The 17,459-nt window shown below is 46.3% G+C and overlaps 1 protein-coding gene across 6 annotated transcripts in view; it reads left to right on the top strand.

Moving 5' to 3' along the window:
• Timeless (timeless circadian regulator) overlaps positions 1-15,627 on the top strand; it is a 27,373-nt gene extending 11,746 nt beyond the window's left edge. For 4 of the 6 annotated variants that reach the window (XM_010644673.1, XM_010644670.2, XM_033763708.1 and 1 more), the window contains exons 2-29: positions 163-353; positions 500-653; positions 771-885; positions 977-1,039; positions 1,297-1,398; positions 1,709-1,864; positions 2,137-2,270; positions 2,462-2,549; positions 2,936-3,112; positions 3,492-3,709; positions 3,933-4,036; positions 4,178-4,347; positions 6,730-6,864; positions 6,963-7,114; positions 7,740-7,837; positions 8,253-8,382; positions 8,482-8,683; positions 8,868-9,013; positions 9,627-9,712; positions 9,801-9,915; positions 10,005-10,087; positions 10,318-10,460; positions 10,643-10,817; positions 10,893-10,961; positions 11,077-11,195; positions 14,121-14,352; positions 14,482-14,586; positions 14,702-15,627. In XM_010644673.1, the coding sequence (XP_010642975.1) occupies positions 257-353; positions 500-653; positions 771-885; positions 977-1,039; positions 1,297-1,398; positions 1,709-1,864; positions 2,137-2,270; positions 2,462-2,549; positions 2,936-3,112; positions 3,492-3,709; positions 3,933-4,036; positions 4,178-4,347; positions 6,730-6,864; positions 6,963-7,114; positions 7,740-7,837; positions 8,253-8,382; positions 8,482-8,683; positions 8,868-9,013; positions 9,627-9,712; positions 9,801-9,915; positions 10,005-10,087; positions 10,318-10,460; positions 10,643-10,817; positions 10,893-10,961; positions 11,077-11,195; positions 14,121-14,352; positions 14,482-14,586; positions 14,702-14,775 (3,642 nt within the window). In that variant the 5' untranslated portion in view covers positions 163-256 and the 3' untranslated portion in view covers positions 14,776-15,627. The remainder of the gene's footprint in view (positions 1-162; positions 354-499; positions 654-770; positions 886-976; positions 1,040-1,296; positions 1,399-1,708; positions 1,865-2,136; positions 2,271-2,461; positions 2,550-2,935; positions 3,113-3,491; positions 3,710-3,932; positions 4,037-4,177; positions 4,348-6,729; positions 6,865-6,962; positions 7,115-7,739; positions 7,838-8,252; positions 8,383-8,481; positions 8,684-8,867; positions 9,014-9,626; positions 9,713-9,800; positions 9,916-10,004; positions 10,088-10,317; positions 10,461-10,642; positions 10,818-10,892; positions 10,962-11,076; positions 11,196-14,120; positions 14,353-14,481; positions 14,587-14,701) is intronic. The other 2 variants (XM_010644674.1, XM_010644671.2) reach the window with 1 other exon arrangement.
• The last annotated feature ends 1,832 nt before the right edge of the window (positions 15,628-17,459 follow it).

The raw sequence follows: 17,459 nt of genomic DNA, 5'->3' as shown, positions 1-17,459 counted from the left end.
GAGAGAGAGAAGAAAAGAAAAGAAAAAAGAAAAAAGTTGCGGGGGGCTTTCCTTGGCATTGGAAGCCGCAGTTTGGGTTCTGACACAAGTGAAGCATTGGGGATGTTGCTCAGAATATTCTGAGCATTAGCACCTTGTCCTGTTCCTGTCTTCTTTTCACAGAGAGGCCCCTATATTCATCCTTCCCGGTCTCTGCAGGCCTCACCATTTTGTCTTGACTGTGTCCATCTTTCTCTGCTGGCTGGTGCTCTGGTGTATGGACTTGTACATGATGAACTGTGAACTTTTAGCCACATGTAGTGCCCTTGGGTACTTGGAAGGAGACACTTACCACAAGGAACCAGATTGCTTAGGTGAGTACTTTTTTGAAGAATCGGGTAAAAACCCGGGTGGAATTGAGGAGGTCTGTCAGATTTCTCAAACTCTAGGTTAAAAAGCATGTGGACTTGGTGGAGTTTCTTCCAGGATTTCATGTACATGTTTTGTCCTTTCTCTGAAGAGAGTGTGAAGGATTTGATTCGCTACTTGAGGCACGAGGATGAGACTCGAGATGTGCGGCAGCAGCTGGGGGCAGCCCAGATCCTGCAGAGTGACCTTCTACCCATCCTTACCCAGCACCAGCAGGACAAGCCTCTCTTTGATGCTGTCATCAGGTTCATTCCCAGCTTTTTGATTTTTACCACATGCCAGCATTTGTGTTTGTGCTGATAGCTTTTGGTGTTTGTGCCTGGCAAGAAAACCTTACATCTTCCTTCTTTGTTGTTCCCCAGACTGATGGTGAACTTGACACAACCTGCCTTGCTGTGTTTTGGCAGTGTACCTACGGAGCCCAGCATGCGGCACCACTTTCTACAGGTGCTTGCTTATTTGCAAGCATACAAGGAGGTGAGGCCTCCCTTTTGAGTCCCTAGATCTGAGTTTGGGCAGTGAGGGGAAGTGGATGGATGCTGTATAAGAGCCATTTCCTGTTTCACAGGCCTTTGCCAGTGAGAAGACTTTTGGGGTCCTAAGTGAAACCTTGTATGAGATGCTGCAGCTGGTGAGTCTCACCCTTCAAGAGCCTGTGGCACAGTTAACACTTTGCACCTGTCCCGAGCTGAAGAGGAAGTGCTGGGCCTGGAGATGGAGTCCAATCCTTAGAGATGTGGTAGTCCACGCTGTAGTCTCTGGATGCCTCAGGACTGCTTGAACTTGTCCTTTTCTTTTGATTTTAATTTTGATTCTCTTCTGCACCTCAGTCCTCCAGCCTGCCTTCTGCAAGGATTCTCTCCCTCTGACTCTTCTCTTTCTGACCAGGGCTGGGAAGAACGGCAAGAAGAAGACAACCTGTTGATTGAGCGGATCCTGCTGCTGGTCAGAAACATTCTCCATGTTCCGGCTGACCTTGACCAGGAGAAGGTATGGCCTTGGGTCATATGAGTTCTTGTGCTGAGTTAGATTGAATTGTCTTTTTTTTTTTTTTTTTTTTGATAGAGCAGGCTGATCTTGAATCACTGTGCAGCCCAGGCTGGCCTGGAACTCATACTGATCCTCCTGCCTCAGCCTCTCCAGTGTGTGCCACCATGCCCAGTTGAACTATCCTTGTTAGGCTCTGCTCTCGTGACCAGTCTGGGGCATGAGCCTTGGCCAAGGAATGAGTTGGAGAACTTCAAAGCAGGGCTGTAGAACTGAGTGTGCTCCTTTTCTCCCCCTACCCCCAATTGCTCAGAGGATTGATGACGATGCCAGCATCCATGACCAGCTTCTCTGGGCGATTCACCTCAGTGGCCTGGATGACCTGCTCCTCTTCCTGGCCAGCTCACCTGCTGAGCAGCAGTGGAGCCTGCATGTGCTAGAAATTATCTCCCTTATGTTTCGTGACCAGGTAAGACCCTGGCCTGTAGCCCCAGTCCCTCCAACCATGTTTTTTTGTTTTTTGTTTTTTTTTCCCAACCATGTACTTTTTTGCTACACAGCCAGACTTGGGCTTGTAACAGTGGATGAATTATCTAAGAAGACAGGTGATGAGTAGAGTGTCCTTGTCTCAGTTCAGGGTCCCATGAAAACCTTGTTTCGTTCACTCTGTCCCCAGTAGGGTTGAAGTCAGGATCAGGAGTGACTTTCCTTCTGACTCTCCCCTCCTTGTTCCAAATCTAGAACCCTGAGCAGCTGGGAAGAGTAGGGCAGGGACGCTTAGCTCAGGAGCGGAGCACAGATGTGGCAGAACTGGAGATGCTGCGCCAGCGGGAGATGGCAGAAAAGAAGGCGCGAGCCCTCCAGCGAGGCAACAGGTGTGTGACAGAGAGCACTCTGCCTGTGTCCGTCCTGCAGCAGGGAATGCCAAGTGCTTGGGACCAGTTCTAAGATGGTGGAGACCAGATAACATTTTCAAGCTTCAACTCCCTTTGAGTTCCTAGTGAAGGAAAGTGGGTTAAGGCTTCCAGACGATTGAGGAGTCACTTTGGACTTTTCTCCCCTGCAGGCATTCTCGATTTGGGGGCTCTTACATTGTCCAGGGCTTGAAATCCATAGGAGAAAGGGACCTCATCTTTCACAAAGGCCTTCACAACGTGAGTATTTGCACATCTAGGGAGGAACACAGGAGCTGTGGGGCCTGAGAATGGTCACCATCCCTGGGGTCAGAGCATTTCTGTTCTTAGGTTTAGAAAGTTGGTGATGGCAGGAGAAAGAAGCAGAGTCTCTAGCATTAGCCACATTGTCTCATTCGTGTCTCTTTTTTTGGTACTGGGGATTGAACTCCAGACTTTCCTCTTGAGAGGCAGGCAGCAGCACCACTGAGCTAAATCCCCAGCCCTCATGTCTTTACTTGGTACCAGAGGCAGAAGTCTGTCTGAGAGTTCCATCTGTGGAAACTGTAATGCCAGAGATGTGGCAAGAGCTGAAGCGGGAAGGTGGCGGTTGGGAGTAATTCTAATCCCCCATCCTGCACCCTCAGCTCCAAAACTACAGTTCGGATTTGGGGAAGCAGCCCCGCAGGGTGCCTAAACGTCGCCAGGCCGCCCAGGAGCTATCCACTCAGCGCCGCTCGGCCCTTAACGTGAGGCTCTTCCTTAGAGACTTCTGCTCTGAGTTCCTGGAGAACTGTTACAACCGGCTCATGGGCGCGGTGAAGGTGAGAACTTGGGAAGGCACAGAGATAATCAGAGATGGCGTAGAGAAGTGGCAGGCCGGTGATGGGTAAGAAGAGCACCCTGGGTTGGAGCCCATGGGAGGCCAAGCCTGGAGTGTGGACAAGGAAGCAGTAGGGCCCCAAGATGGTGAAGATACCAGGAGAGGGTAGGTAATTAGCATGAGAAAAATGGGCTCCAGAGAAGTGACCCTAGAGGAAAAGGAGGGGATTGCAGAGAGACCTAAGGAGAAGAAGAGAAAACTGGAAATTGTGGGTCCTACAGAATATTATAGTGATGTCTAGGTTTCTCCCCCTCATAGGACAGGAGGAAGTTGGGAACCCTGAGATTGTGGCAGTCATTTCTTTTCTTTTTGGATATTAGGATCACCTGCTTCGTGAGAAAGCTCAGCAACATGATGAGACCTACTATATGTGGGCCTTGGCTTTCTTCATGGCCTTCAACCGAGCTGCCTCCTTCCAGCCAGGCTTGGTTTCTGAGACACTCAGTGTCCGTTCTTTCCACTTCATCGAGCAGAACCTCACCAACTACTATGAGATGATGCTAACAGATCGCAAGGAAGCCAGATCCTGGGCATGCCGGTGAGGAAGTGGTTATGAGGGTTGCAGTGGGCATCCTGGCCAGGCTGGGTGTCTAAATACCTGAATTTTGGATGGTACTTTTTTTTTTATTTTAGAATGAAGGAATTAGGCTTAGGAGTAAGGATTGGTCATTTGTTTCTGGTGGAACTTTTTGAGGAATAATGTTTACCTGAGCCAGCGCCCTAAATTGTCCCCCATTTCATTTCTTGGCTTCTACTCATAGGATGCACTTGGCTCTAAAGGCCTATCAGGAGCTGCTGGCCACCGTGAACGAGATGGACGTGTCCCCAGATGAGGCTGTGAGGGAAAGCAGCCGCATCATCAAAAGTGAGGCCCTAGCTCAGTCCCTGATCCCAGCCTTCCCATCTCCACTAGAATCTCATTCTCGGTTCCAGTGTCACTCATTTCTCCTTTTTTCCCATGCTTTTCAGACCAATCCTTACATTCCTTTTTCTTTCCCCTTCTCAGACAACATTTTCTATATGATGGAGTACCGAGAACTGTTCCTGACACTCTTCCGAAAGTTTGATGAGAGATGCCAACCTCGCTCTTTCCTTCGTGACCTGGTGGAAACCACCCACCTCTTCCTCAAGATGTTGGAACGGTTCTGTCGGAGCCGTGGGAACCTGATGGTCCAGGTACTGGGATGCTGAAAGTGCTGTTGGGTGAAGGACAGGGGGCTCTTCCTCCTCCTGTGCCATGTAGCTTAAGCAGATCTTTTAGAACTAATGTGAACTAAGAGGGCAAGAGGTTTGTGGTGTTGCTGTTATGAGTTTTCCAGTTTCCTTCTCCCATTAAGTTCATCCTAATTTGCCATACATATCTTCATTCATTCAGGAAACATTTGTTAAGTACCTACTATGTGCTTAGCACATAAACCTTTAGAGATTCATAATTTTAAGAGTTTAGTAATTAGCTTTCTGTTGCTGTGACAAAATGCCTGAGAAAAACAACAAAGGAAATTTTTATTTTGCCTTACAGTTTCAGAGGTTCCAGTCTATGGTTGCTTGGATGTGTTGTTTCTGTGTCTGTGGTGAGGACCAGAGCTGCTCACTACATGGTGACTAGGAGAGGGCATGTAGCAGAAACAAGATATACCTGTTCAGGGCACGCTGCCCATGACTTACTTCCTCCAACCAGGCCCCACCTCCTACAGTTTCTACCATGCCTCAATAGTCCATTCAGTCATGAACCCATCAATGGATTAATCCATTGATGAGATCAGACCACTTGTGATACAGTCACTTCCCAAAAGTCCTACCTCTGAAAATTGCTGTATTGGGAATGAAGTCTTTAATACATGAGCCTTTGGGAGACATTCCAGATCTGTAGCATAACAGCAATTATTCTCTCTTGCTTTCTCGTTATATTCAGAAGCATTGTGGGGAGTTGGATAGAACCTTTGTCGAAAGTTAGAGGGACAGGAATCCAGTCCTATACTAGTTACTATTAGAATAAAGGTGCTTGTGTCAGTCTCTCTCGATCCCCAAATAGGAATCATAGCATGTACCTTAGCAACTTCACCACTTTTGTCTCAAAAGTAAAGAAAGGGCTGGGAATATAGCTTAGTATGAAGGCCTTAGATTTAATCCCCAGTACTGAATGGGAAAATCTACCCCTGAGCCTGAAGTGAAATAGTAAATAAAAAGCTCACAAGGCCGGGTGTGGTGGCTCATGCTGTAGTCCCAGCACTCAGGAAGCTGAAGCAGGAGGACTGCCATGAGTTTGAGGCTAGCCTGAGCTACACAGTGAGTTCAAAGCCAGCCTGAACTGCATATAGAGACCTTCTTTCAAAAAATAAAGTTAAATTAAATTCTGTCTGAACTGGACTTGAATGAGGCAGCAATACCAGTGAGACTTTGTTAAAGGGTATTTTTACACTCAGGGCTCTATGGTATTGTCAGTAATAATAGGCATTGTCATTTATTCATTTTCCTGTGTATCAGCGCAGCGCTAAAGTTTTCATGTAATCCCCACAACAGTGTTAGGACATCTGCGTAACGTGAATGAACAGCTTACCCAAAACCTTGTTAGTAAATGGCTAGCATCAGTGGTGCCTCTGTTCACGAACTTCATTCTTTCCATGATTCTGGTTGCAAACTGAACTGGACAATTTGGTTCTGTTCTCATCCAGTTCAGTTTGTGCCCAGAATCATGGGAAGAATGAAGTTTGTGAACCGAGATACTTCTGTACTCAAGTCCCAATCACTAGACTCCAAGGCTCATGCTCCGATGGGTGTGTTTGACCATAAATTTCTCAATACAGCGTAAATTCCAAGGGCTCCCCATACAGCCATCCTATTTGATTTTTGTGCACCCAGTCAAAAGACTGGTTTGGAACTGTGTCCAGTGGGAAAAGGAGGAGGAAGTTGACTTACCTTTTGCTTTTGTTTTGTTTTTGTTTTTTTGAGACAGGGTCCACACTGGCCTTGAATTCACTATGTAGCCTGGGCTAACCTCAAACTCACAGCAACCCTCCTGCTTCAGCCTCCCTAGTGGTGGATTACTGGCATACATCACTAGCCTTGCTCTTGCTTTTCAAGAAAATATTTTGCCTTGGGCTGGGGATTTAGCTCAGTGGTTCTGCCACCTGCCTTGCAAGTACAAGGGCCTGAGTTCGATCCCCAGTACCAAAAAAGAAAAGAAAATATTTTGCTTTATATAGAGGCTTTTCATGTATTTTATTTGATTCTCAGCAAATTTGTAGACTTTGAAGATATTGCCGCTTTTAGCAAACTCTTACTCCAAAAAATAGGCATTTTAAATCCCAGGGTATTTTATGCTTATTCACATTGTTCTTACATGCTGTAATTTAATTTCCTTTTGACTTACCTGTTTCTCCAACTAGAGTACAAACTTTTTAGGGAAAAGAAATGCACTGCTCACAATGCCTGTGAGCAGCACCTACTGGGCACTTTGTAAATGGCCACTTAACTAATTCGTTTTGTAACAGTGATGACATTGAGGGGTAGAGACTTCCTTAGCTCTCTTGCCATCCTCAAACAGTTCTTTCCCCACAGAACAAACGAAAGAAGAGAAAGAAGAAGAAGAAGGTTCCTGACCAGGCTGTCGCTTCTGGTAATGTCCCATATAGGGAAGAGGAGCTGGAGGCTTTGTGGCCAGGGCTGGCTGAGCAGCTGCAGTGCTGTGCCCAGGTAGGTGGTTGCAGAAACCCCAGCTTTTTTGAGGCTACTGATATGGGTAGACAATCTTGGCTCTTTCCCTCGGCTCCGATAGCCTTATCCACCTCTAGGACCCTGAGCTCAGTGTAGACTCCATGGTTCCCTTTGATGCCGCCTCGGAGATGCCAGTAGAGGAACAGCGGGTCGAAGCCATGGTGAGGATCCAAGACCATCTCCTGGCTGGCCAGCCTCTGCAGGCTCTGACTCTCCTGAGATCTGCCCGGTGAGAACCCTGCCCAGCAGCCCTCCGGGCCTTGGAGCCTTCACTTCGGTGCAGGGTCTCAGTCTTCAGCAGACAGAAGTCCCATCAGAGGGCTCTGGGACCCACGGAAGTGCTGACTTCTGGGAGCTTTGATTGGCTTGTTGGGAGTTTTTAGGTTTGCTTTTGAGAAATATTAGCACAGATAACTTTACTAGCCAAAGATAATCATCATTAATAGTTTGATGAGTAATCTTCCAGAGCCTGTTATATATAGATGCACATACACACAACTCCTTTTATAAAAATGGAAAGTGCACGTGGTAACTCAGATTTAACTTGTCAATATATTTCAAGCATCATTTCTTATCAGTTATATTTCTGTAATTGTTACCAAATTTCAGACACCACTGTATACATACGTATATTTGCTGAACTACATGTCAACATTAGATTGTATGCATTTTGTTCTTACATGATTTTCATTGCAGTGTAGCTTGTGAAACTTTCCCTGGAGTCTGTTTCGTCTCTGCGGTGACAGTTTGGATTCTCTTTCTGACTGACAAATGAAGTATATCTAAGTTCTTTCCCCCAGTTCTAATTACAGTTCCTGTTTCCTGTAGTTAAAGCCTTTTTCTCTGTCCTCCAGGGAAGTGTGGCCAGAAGGAGATGTATTTGGCTTTCCAGACATTTCCCCTGAGGAAGAGTTGCAGCTGCTGAAACAGATCCTCTCTGCTCCACTTCCTCGTGAGTCTATTTCTTTGCATCTCTCTTATTTCAACTGTTCCAGTACCAGTGTAATAGAGACACAGTAGTCCTCAGTCGCGCCCCCCCCCCGCCCAATACTGGGATTGTACTAAGGGATTTTACACTAAGCTACATCCTCAGCCCTCTTCAAAAAATTTGGGTTTTTTTTTTGTTTTGTTTTGTTTTTTGTTTTTTGGAGGGGGTACTGGGGATCAAACTCAGGAGCTTGCACTTGCAAGGCAGGCGTGGTGCCACTGAACTAAATCCCCGGCCCCCAGCCCTTTTTTAATTTTGAGAGAGGGTCTCACAGTTCCAGGCTGGGTTCAAATTTGAGATCCTCCTGCCTCAGCCTCTCAGAATGCTGGGATTACTAGTGTGTGCCACCACGCCTGGCTAATCCTTAGTCTTTGTATAGGGATACGGGGAACAGAGGAAGGAGGTGCAGAAGAGGAGGAGGACGAGGAAGAGGAGGAGGAAAAAGAAGAGGAGTTGCAAGTTGTGCAGGTGTCGGAGAAAGAGTTTAGCTTTCTGGACTACTTGAAACGGTGTGCACTAAGCCTGAGTTGGTCCTAGGGTGGCAATTGTGCAGCTGTGAGGATGGTCTTTATGATGCTGACCTGTTGTCCTTTCCCATTTTGGTGCAGCTTTGCATGTTCAACCATTGTGCGAGCCTATGTGCTGCTGCTGCAGAGCTACCGGCAGAACAGTGCCCATACTAACCACTGTGTGGTCAAGATGCTACACCGGCTGGCCCATGACCTCAAAATGGAAGCCCTACTTTTCCAGCTCTCAGTCTTCTTCTTCTTCAATCGTCTGCTTAGTGACCCTGCTGCAGGAGCCTACAAAGTGAGAGGCTACCAGGGAATGCGGTCCGGGGCCTGGGGATGATCTTCGGGAGGTGTCTGGGCTGGGAGATGAGAACATGGCTGGCAGGCAGGTTGAGGGAGCTGCCTGGGGAAAGGCAGAAGACTCGGAGCCAGTCTGTGAACCTGTTGGGCTGAGGTGTCATAGCAGCCTTCCTTCCTTGTAGGAGCTCGTGACTTTCGCCAAATACATCCTCGCCAAGTTCTTTGCATTGGCCGCAATCAATGAAAAAGCCTTTGTGGAGCTGCTGTTCTGGAAGAACACAGCTGTAGTTCGAGAGATGACTGAGGGCTATGGCTCCCTGGATGGAGGGTGAGCTGGGGTTGGGGAAGGATGGGCAGTAGGGGAGGGCAACACAGAGTCACCAAGGGTGAGAGCTGGAAGGGCTTGCAGATGATTTGATCTACTGCTTCTTTCCCTTTCACAGATGAGAAATAGGCTCAGAAGGTGAAATGCTTATCTAAGTCTACCCAACAGAGGAACAGGGGCTGTAGCCTGTCTCCTGTCTACTCTAGTTTCTTTCTCTGTTACCAGAGTTAGAGGTGGTTGGTGGGAGTGGGGTAATCCCACCCCCAGAGTTTGTATGTGCCCTCTCTGGTAATGTTTTGGGAAACCATAAGGATTCACAGAAATGTTTGTCCCTTTCCCATAGTAGCTCAGCTTCTCAGTTTCCCATAACAGTGTCAGTCCTTGGAGTATCCGGCTCCATAGGCTCAAGCTGGGAAATCTCAGAGTTTAACTCTGGAGTTCTGAAGTGGAGGGAGAGTGAGGAGAAGGACGCCATACATTAGACCTCTGCTAACTGGCTCCAATGAATTACTTACCTCACTTTTCTTGTTCCTTTCTGAACTGATCTCAGATGGCCTTTGGTCTCCTCTCTTTGAGCCAACAACCTACACACACTGCTTTTCCCATCATTGTTCAGGTCTTCCAGTCGCCGAGCTGCTGCATGGAGCCCCGAAGAAGAGGCCCAACTTCGGGAGCTGTACCTCAGCCATAAGGATGTGGAAGGTGTGAGGCCTTGATAGCCGAAGCTTTATGAGGAGAGGAGCCTGAACTCCAGGACTCCTCTTTACTGCTCAGTTCCTCTCCACCGCAGGTCAAGATGTGGTAGAAGCCATCCTGGCATGCCTGCATACTGCTCGAACACGCAAGCAGGTCATCCACCATCTGGTACAGCTGGGACTGGCTGACAGTATCAAGGACTTCCAAAGGTAGAGGCTTCTGTCTTGGAGGGAAAGGTGATGGGAAATCTTCTGTTCACTCCCTAGACCTCCTCTTTTACCAATGCCTCCCTGAACAGGAAAGGGACCCATATTGTATTGTGGACAGAAGACCAGGAGCTAGAGCTGCAGCGGCTTTTTGAGGAGTTCCAGGACTCAGATAGTAAGTGAGGTGGAAGCTCAGAATAGCTGAGATGAGAACCAAGCTGTCTGTTTCTTTATCCCCTTCCTCTTATTTCCAGGGAAAGCTTATCCCATCCTTTCTGTCCACTTGCTATATTTGTATCCTTTGGAGTAAGTTGAGCTAGCATCTTTCCAGAGACCTGGATTTCCTTTGCTGATCCCTTTCTCTGGTTGCTCTTGGGTATTCACACCCTCCCTCCCTCTCCATAGATGTCCTTGGTCATATCATGAAGAATATCACAGCCAAACGCTCACGAGCGCGAGTAGTGGATAAACTGCTGGCTCTGGGGCTGATAGCTGAGCGGCGGGAGCTGTATAAGAAACGGAAGAAGAAGTTGGCACCCTCCAGCATGGTAACAGACTCACCCTGGCTCTGCAGGCCTGTACCCACCCCCCTTAGCAGCCCATCCAAATCCCTCCTGCCTCAGGCTTTTCTGAGGAGGTCCCTCCAGAGCGGGTGGTCAGCGGCCAGCAGACTCTACCACATTCCTCATATTACCTCCTTTTCATCTTCCCTCCACCCGATGAATTCCAGCTGGATGGAAAAGAGTCTCTGAAAGATTTTTGGCAAGATCCAGAAGAGGGAGAAAATTTGCCGGAGGAAGAGAGTGAAGAGGAGGAAGAGAAAGAGGAGTCCTTGGATGCAGAACAAGCCCACAGTAGCTCACTTCTCTCAGCTGAAAACCTTGGTCAAGGCCTGCGTCAGGAAGGTGAGGACTTCAGCTGAGAGAGATGGAGGGTTGGAATGGGAGCTTGAACTGAATATGTTTCCCCTTTTTTCTTAGGCTTTTCTGCCCCCCTGCTATGGCTCCAAAACTGCCTGATTCGAGCAGCAGGTGACCGAGAAGAGGATGGTGAGTGGGGAGATGATGGCTTCAGAGGACTGGAGCCCTGGAGGCCACTGGACTGGCTTGTAGGATGGAGGCTCAGTTCTCTCTCATGTCTTTACCATGTGACTGTTGGTTCTAGGTTGCTCCCAGGCAATTCCATTGGTGCCACTGACAGAAGAAAACGAGGAAGCAATGGAAAATGAACAGTTTCAGCAGCTGTTGCGCAGGCTGGGGATTCGGCCCCCTGCCTCTGCACAGGCAAGTCCCTGGTTAGAGTGTCAGCCAAGGCATATTGATCTGGGTCTCCTCACCGCTGTTACACTTACTATCTCCTTAGTGTCCTCTGTCCTCACTGTTAACCTTGTCATTTCAGATCCAGAGTCCTGGAGCAGCTGTCCTGCTAGTCTTCCTCTCTGCAGTCTCCCTTTCCACCAAATCCATGTTCTGTACCACCCCTTAGATTTGTCTTTTTTCAAATCTTAACTCCCCTCCCAATCCACTTCCTATGCGTCTTTTGAAAGTAGTTTTCATGAGCAACCTTGGGCTGTTGGCCATCCCATCACACACCTACTTTACACCTGAGTAGTCATCCTTCATATGGTAGGTTTCTCCCTGACTCTAAGCCATAATCGTTCCAGTTCCTCTCCACTCATACAACCAAGGCAATAAGTACACCCATGCACTTGTACATGCACACAAACACACGCATGCTTGCACCCCACTCGTCTTCCTGCTGACCCTCAGCCCGAGTCAGCTCAGTTGCCATTTCCTCAGAGAGGCAATCCCTGTCACCCTTTTTTTTTCTTTGGTCCAAGGATTGAACTTGGGACCTTGCACTTGCAAGGCAGGCAAGTGGTGGAACCACTGAGCTAATTCTTTTGCCCTCCTGTTACCCTTTTAATCCATGAAGTAAAAGTGATACTTTAGCACACTGTAATCCCAGTATCCCAGAGGCTGAGGCAGGCAGAGCACAAGTTTAAGGATAGCCTGGGCTACATGGCGAGTTCAAAGCCAACCTGGACTAGAGAGAATCTATCTCAAAATAATCATTTAAAGCCTTTCGGCAGGAACCACCATCTTCCAGTAATTTGCCAAAATGATGAACATAAAGGGAAAAAGGAGGGGAACCCAGTATATGTTCTCTAGGCCTTTTAAAAAACATGGGGTTGCCAGGCGTGGTGGCACACGCCTGTAATCCCAGCACTCGGGAGGCTGAAGCAGGAGGATCGCTGTGATTTCGAGACCAGTCTGAGCTACATAGTGAGTTCCAGGCCAGTCTCAACTACATAGTGAGACCCTGTCTCAAAAAAACCAAAAAATAAAAAAAAAAAAATAAAAAACATGGGGTTGTTCCTTTGGCCACAAAAGTGGTGCTATTGTAGACATCAAGGGAATGGGTAGTGTTCAAAAAGAAATGCCACAGAAATGTTACCATGGCAAAACTGGAAGAGTCTACAGTGTTACCAAGCATGCTGTTGGCATTGTTGTAAACAAGCAAGTTAAGGGCAAGATACCAAAAGGATACCAAGAGGGTTAATGTGTGTATTGAGCATGTTAAGCACTCGAAGAGTCAAGTTAGCTTCCTGAAACATGTCAAGGAAAATGATCAGAAAAAGAAGGAACCAAAGAGAAAGGGACCTGGGTTCAGCTGAAGCGCCAGCCTGCCACCCAGAGAAGCACATTTCATGATAACCAATGGGAAGGAGCCTGAGTTGTTGGAACTTATTCCCTATGAATTCATGGCGTAAGCTGGGGATGTAGCTCTGCTGTGCAGCACCTAATTAGCCAGCCGAGTGCCCTAAGCCCTACTTAAAAATAAAAAATCATCCTGTGTTATAAGGATGGTTTTCTTCATGGAACAAGTGTGTGGTGCCTTTACCTCAGAGAAACAATGTTTGGAGCAGATTCGCATTATACCCAGTTAATTGTGTCGGGTCTTTACTCTTCAGTGTTCTTCTTGCTAAAAGTTGTGAGGCATTGAGCAGATGTATACCCAAATGGTCATATATTTATGAAATATTTATATTGGCTTGAAAATCCTCTAAACCACCTTGGGGACAAGATGTATCAAAATAAGTGGAAGTCAGTGTATGGTATTTCAGTTAAAAACATTGTTTAAAGCACCCCCCCAAAAAAAAAGCATTTAAGGGCGGAGGATTTAGCTCAGCAGTGCTGCTACCTGCCTCGCAAGTGCAAGGCCCTGAGTTTGATCCCTGGTAGTAGGGGGGTGGAAAACAACATAGAGGAAGGACAGAAATACAAATGTGCTTCTTGGTACAAAAAACTAAACAAATACGTGCCACCTGCCTCACAAGCACAAGGTCCTGAGTTCAATCCCTGGTACCAAAACAAAACAAAAAAACAAATACACATGTGCACGGGCTGGGGATTTGGCTCCATGGTTCTGCCACCTGCCTCGTAAGCACAAGGGCCCGAGTTCAATCCCCGGTACCAAAGAAACAAATACACTTGGAAATCCCATGGCCAAAGCCTCAAATGTGGCCTCCTCATTTACTCCCTTAAGATAGCTTTCATCCACTGGCATTACAGCACATGTGTTCTTTCTCCCATTAGATTATAAGTTCCTTGAGAACAAAGATCTTATGTGGCTTACTTTTAGATCTCCAGACCCATTCATTTATTAACAGCTGTATTTACTGGGAACCTCTTAATGTAGTAGACACTGTGGTAGACAGTGGTTATGTATTATAGATAAACAAGAGTCGAATTCACAACCCTTGTGGATCTTCACTAATGTGGGGTCATATTTATTCAATGAAAAATATAAACATTGTGAATAGAGGTTGGCCCTTTCCCTTTGCTATCATTTTGTTTCTCTCCTCGTGTCTTTCTCTCTGTCTGTCTGTCTCTCTCTTTTTTTTTGACGGGGTGGCAGTACTGGGGATTGAACCCAGGGCCTTCACGCCAAGCTACATCCCAGGCCTTTTTATTTTTTATTTTGAGGCAGTCATGCTAGCTGCCCAGGTTATGATCCTCCTGCCTTAGCCTCCCAGAGTGCTGAGATTATGGGTGGGAACACCATGACCAAGCCCTTTGCTGTCATTTTCTTCTTTTTTTGGTACCGGGGATCAACTTGGGCCCTTGGGCTTGCAAGGCAGATGGCAGAACCACTGAGCCAAATCCCCAGCCCTGCTGTCATTTGCAATTGCTTTGCCCTTGTAGGAAACCTTCTGGCGAATCCCAGCTAAGCTGAGCCCCACCCAGCTCCGCAGAGTGGCAGCTTTTTTGACGCAGTCAAAGGAGGAAGAAGAGGAGAAGCTGCAGTTAGAATTAGAGCTGAGCATCCCTGGAGAGCAAGAACCCAATGAGGAGGACCAGCAAGAGAACCGAGCAGAAGCTCTCAGGGCCCTCTTGATAGCTCGTAAAAAGAAAGCAGGACTGGCATCCCTGGAGGGTAAAGTGACTGCTCACCTATTGATGACTTACTTGTGCCAGCCATGGTGGAGGTTTGGAGGGATGAGACGATATTGTGAGAATATGCAGGCTAGGTTCCCTAATTTTGTGCCTCTTCCGGTTACTTTAGAAGAAGAAAATGCTAATGAGAAAGAGCAGCTAAAGGAGGTGTTGCCCAAGAAGCGACAGCTGCTGGACAGTGATGAGGAGGAGGGAGTTGAGGGCAGAAGCAAAGGTAGTGAATGTGATTGGGATCTGCTTGTCTTCTACTCTCTGTCTTCATCTGAAGACAATCATCTGCTTCCCTTGCCATAATCAGCTGTTCTCTCTCACCCCTATTGTTCCCACAGCACCAGACCCAGAAGCTCCAGTAATCCAAAAGAAGAAGCGGTATCAGATTGAGGATGAAGATGAGAACGACTGAAGAGCCGTGGGCCTAGGAGTAGAGATACATTGGATTTTAGATGGTAAATTTAAGTCAGAGTTGGAAGGACCCAGCTATATTCTTAGTGGATGCAAACAGTAAGATTCTGGGCTCCGCTATAGATTTAGGGCCCAGGAATTTTGAATCACCAGTGTTGGAGGGACCTTTTGTAGTCAGTCCTGTTTTACTCAGTTTTATTTTGTATTGGTGGTTCTGGGATCGAAGACAGGCCCTCCCCCATGCTAGATAAGTGCTCTACCACTAAGCTACATCCCCAGGCCATCTTTTCCCAATTTTATCATGTCCAAGGAGCTCTCTGGAAACAGACTTCTGACTTTGCTTCTTCTAGGAACCTTTTTTCTTCTTTTTTTGGTTACTAGTGCCTCTTAGCAAATAAGAGGAGCCAGTAAAGGCTCCATGGATCCCTTCCTTGGTCGGTTGATTGGTTTGTTTTGTGGTGCTGGGGATTGAACCCAGGGCTTCCCCCATGCTAGACAAGCGCTGTACCACTCAGTGACAGCACCCCCAGCCTCGTTGGTATGTCTCTATCGACTCTTTTGCTAGAGACGGGGGCTTTACCATCAACACTAGGTGGGGGCTTTGCCATAATACATCAGGGTTTTGCACTGTTTTTAGAAGGCACTTTGGATTCCCTCATCCTATTTTGTTTCCAGTGATCATCCCCTAGTCATCGCATTGAGCCCAGTTCCTGCAGTTGAGGGAGAGTTACGATGAATTATTTGTCAGATATGAATGTATTTGATTTTTGTTTGGTATTAAATTAAACATGTAAGGGAATGGGGCTTTAGCTCAGTGGTTCTGCTGCCTGCCTCACAAGCACGAGGTCCTGAGTACCTGGTACCTACATAAATAAATAAAGTAAAATTAACAGTTGCTGATCTAGTTGATTTGCCAGTCTGAGTTCTCCAACCATCTACCTGCTGTGGTTTTGAAAGAACTATTATAGTTAAAAGAGACCACCAGCCCTCCCTTTTCCTGTTTCATTATGAAGACACAGAAAACTGTTCTCTCTTCAAGATCCTTGCTTGTTGCGGGAGGTATTGGTGCACACCTTTAATTATAGCACTGGGTTGGCTGAGGCAGGAGGATCACTTTGAGGCCAGTGTGGGCTGCATTGTGAGTTCAAGCCCAATCTAAACCACAAAACAAGACACTGTCTCAACAAAACAAAACAAAACAAAAACCACCCTTTGGGTTTTTGTGGAAGCTTCATTACATTAATATGACTAATTAAATCATTGGCCATTGGTTTATCAATTCAAACACTGTCCACTGATCTGTCATCCTAGCCTTTAAAGTGTGTTACTTATAGGAACCATGTGGTTCAATTTGTTAAATCCAATTTGAATAAAAGCTTTTAATTTGAGGGTTTAGACTATTTAAATTTAATACAATTATTGACATAATCGGGGTTTTTTTGCTTTTGTCTCTGTGGAGTAGGAAGGCTTTGTACATGCTAAACATGCACTTTACCACTGAGCTATAACCCTGGCTTGGCCCTAGGTTTTTAAAGTTGTTTTTAATAACAAAAACAAAAATAAATACATAATATAAAAACAAAAATTATACATAATAATGGAGTATTATCATGTAATGATTTGGTGTACAAAGTATGATGAAAAACATCCCTCCCCTTAATGATACAACCCACTTCCATCTCCCCCGCCCCAAGTAATGCACATTGAACCTAAGACCTTCACACCGAGCTACATCTCCATCCCCCCATCCTTTTTGTAGTTTAGAAGCCAGATCTTGCTAAATCGTCCAGAATTTACTATGTTGCTAAGGCTGGCCTTGAACTTGGGGCAATCCTCCTGCCTCAGCCTTCCAAGGGTTGAGATTACAGGTGTGCACCACCACACGTGGCTTTTCCTTAGGTGTATAGTCTACATCTTTAATTTACCAATCTATTTCCAAGGTATGTTTATGCTACTTTAATGTAAGAACACAATGTGAGAAATTCACCAGTACACTTCTCCCAGCATTTCTGCATTTATACATTATGTGCACTACACTGTATTATTTTGGCCCTAAATAGTCTGTTAACTGTTTAAAACAAAAAACATGCATATTTGCCCACATGATTAGGATTTTTTTTAAAGTTTTTCATTCTTTTGTATACATATTTCCACTAGAAGTCATTTTCCATCTGCCTGAGGACTTCCACTAACATTTCTTAACTATTTTTAAAATGTACAATGCTGGGCATGGTGACATATCTATAATCCTCATTCAGCAGCCTGAGGCAGGAGGATTTCTGTGTGTTTAAGGCCAGCCTGAATTATTACATTGTGAGATCCTGTCTCAAACAACAACAAAAAACGGTTTTCCACGTGTGGATGTGCTTACCTAGCTACTTGAGACTGAGAAGGGATTTCAAATTCGAGGCATCCTGGGAAATTTAGCCAAACCTCTCAAAAAAAAAAATATAGAGAACTAGGGTATGGCACAGTACTCCCTGGGTTTAATCCCAAGTACTAGGGAAGAAGTCTCAGGAGTTGGGTGAGGATATACAGCTCTATTCCAACACTCAGGAAGCTGAGGCAGGAGAATGTGGAGTTCAAGTCCAGCCTTGACTACATAACAAGACCCAGTCTCAACACAAAAGAACTATATGATTCGGTGGCTTTTAGTATATTCACAATGTTCTGCAAACCACCACA

This window comes from Fukomys damarensis, unplaced genomic scaffold (genome assembly GCF_012274545.1).
Source record: "Fukomys damarensis isolate Sample0158 unplaced genomic scaffold, DMR_v1.0_HiC HiC_scaffold_15, whole genome shotgun sequence".
Lineage (NCBI taxonomy): Eukaryota > Metazoa > Chordata > Mammalia > Rodentia > Bathyergidae > Fukomys > Fukomys damarensis.
This window is presented reverse-complemented; position numbering and strand designations above follow the sequence as displayed.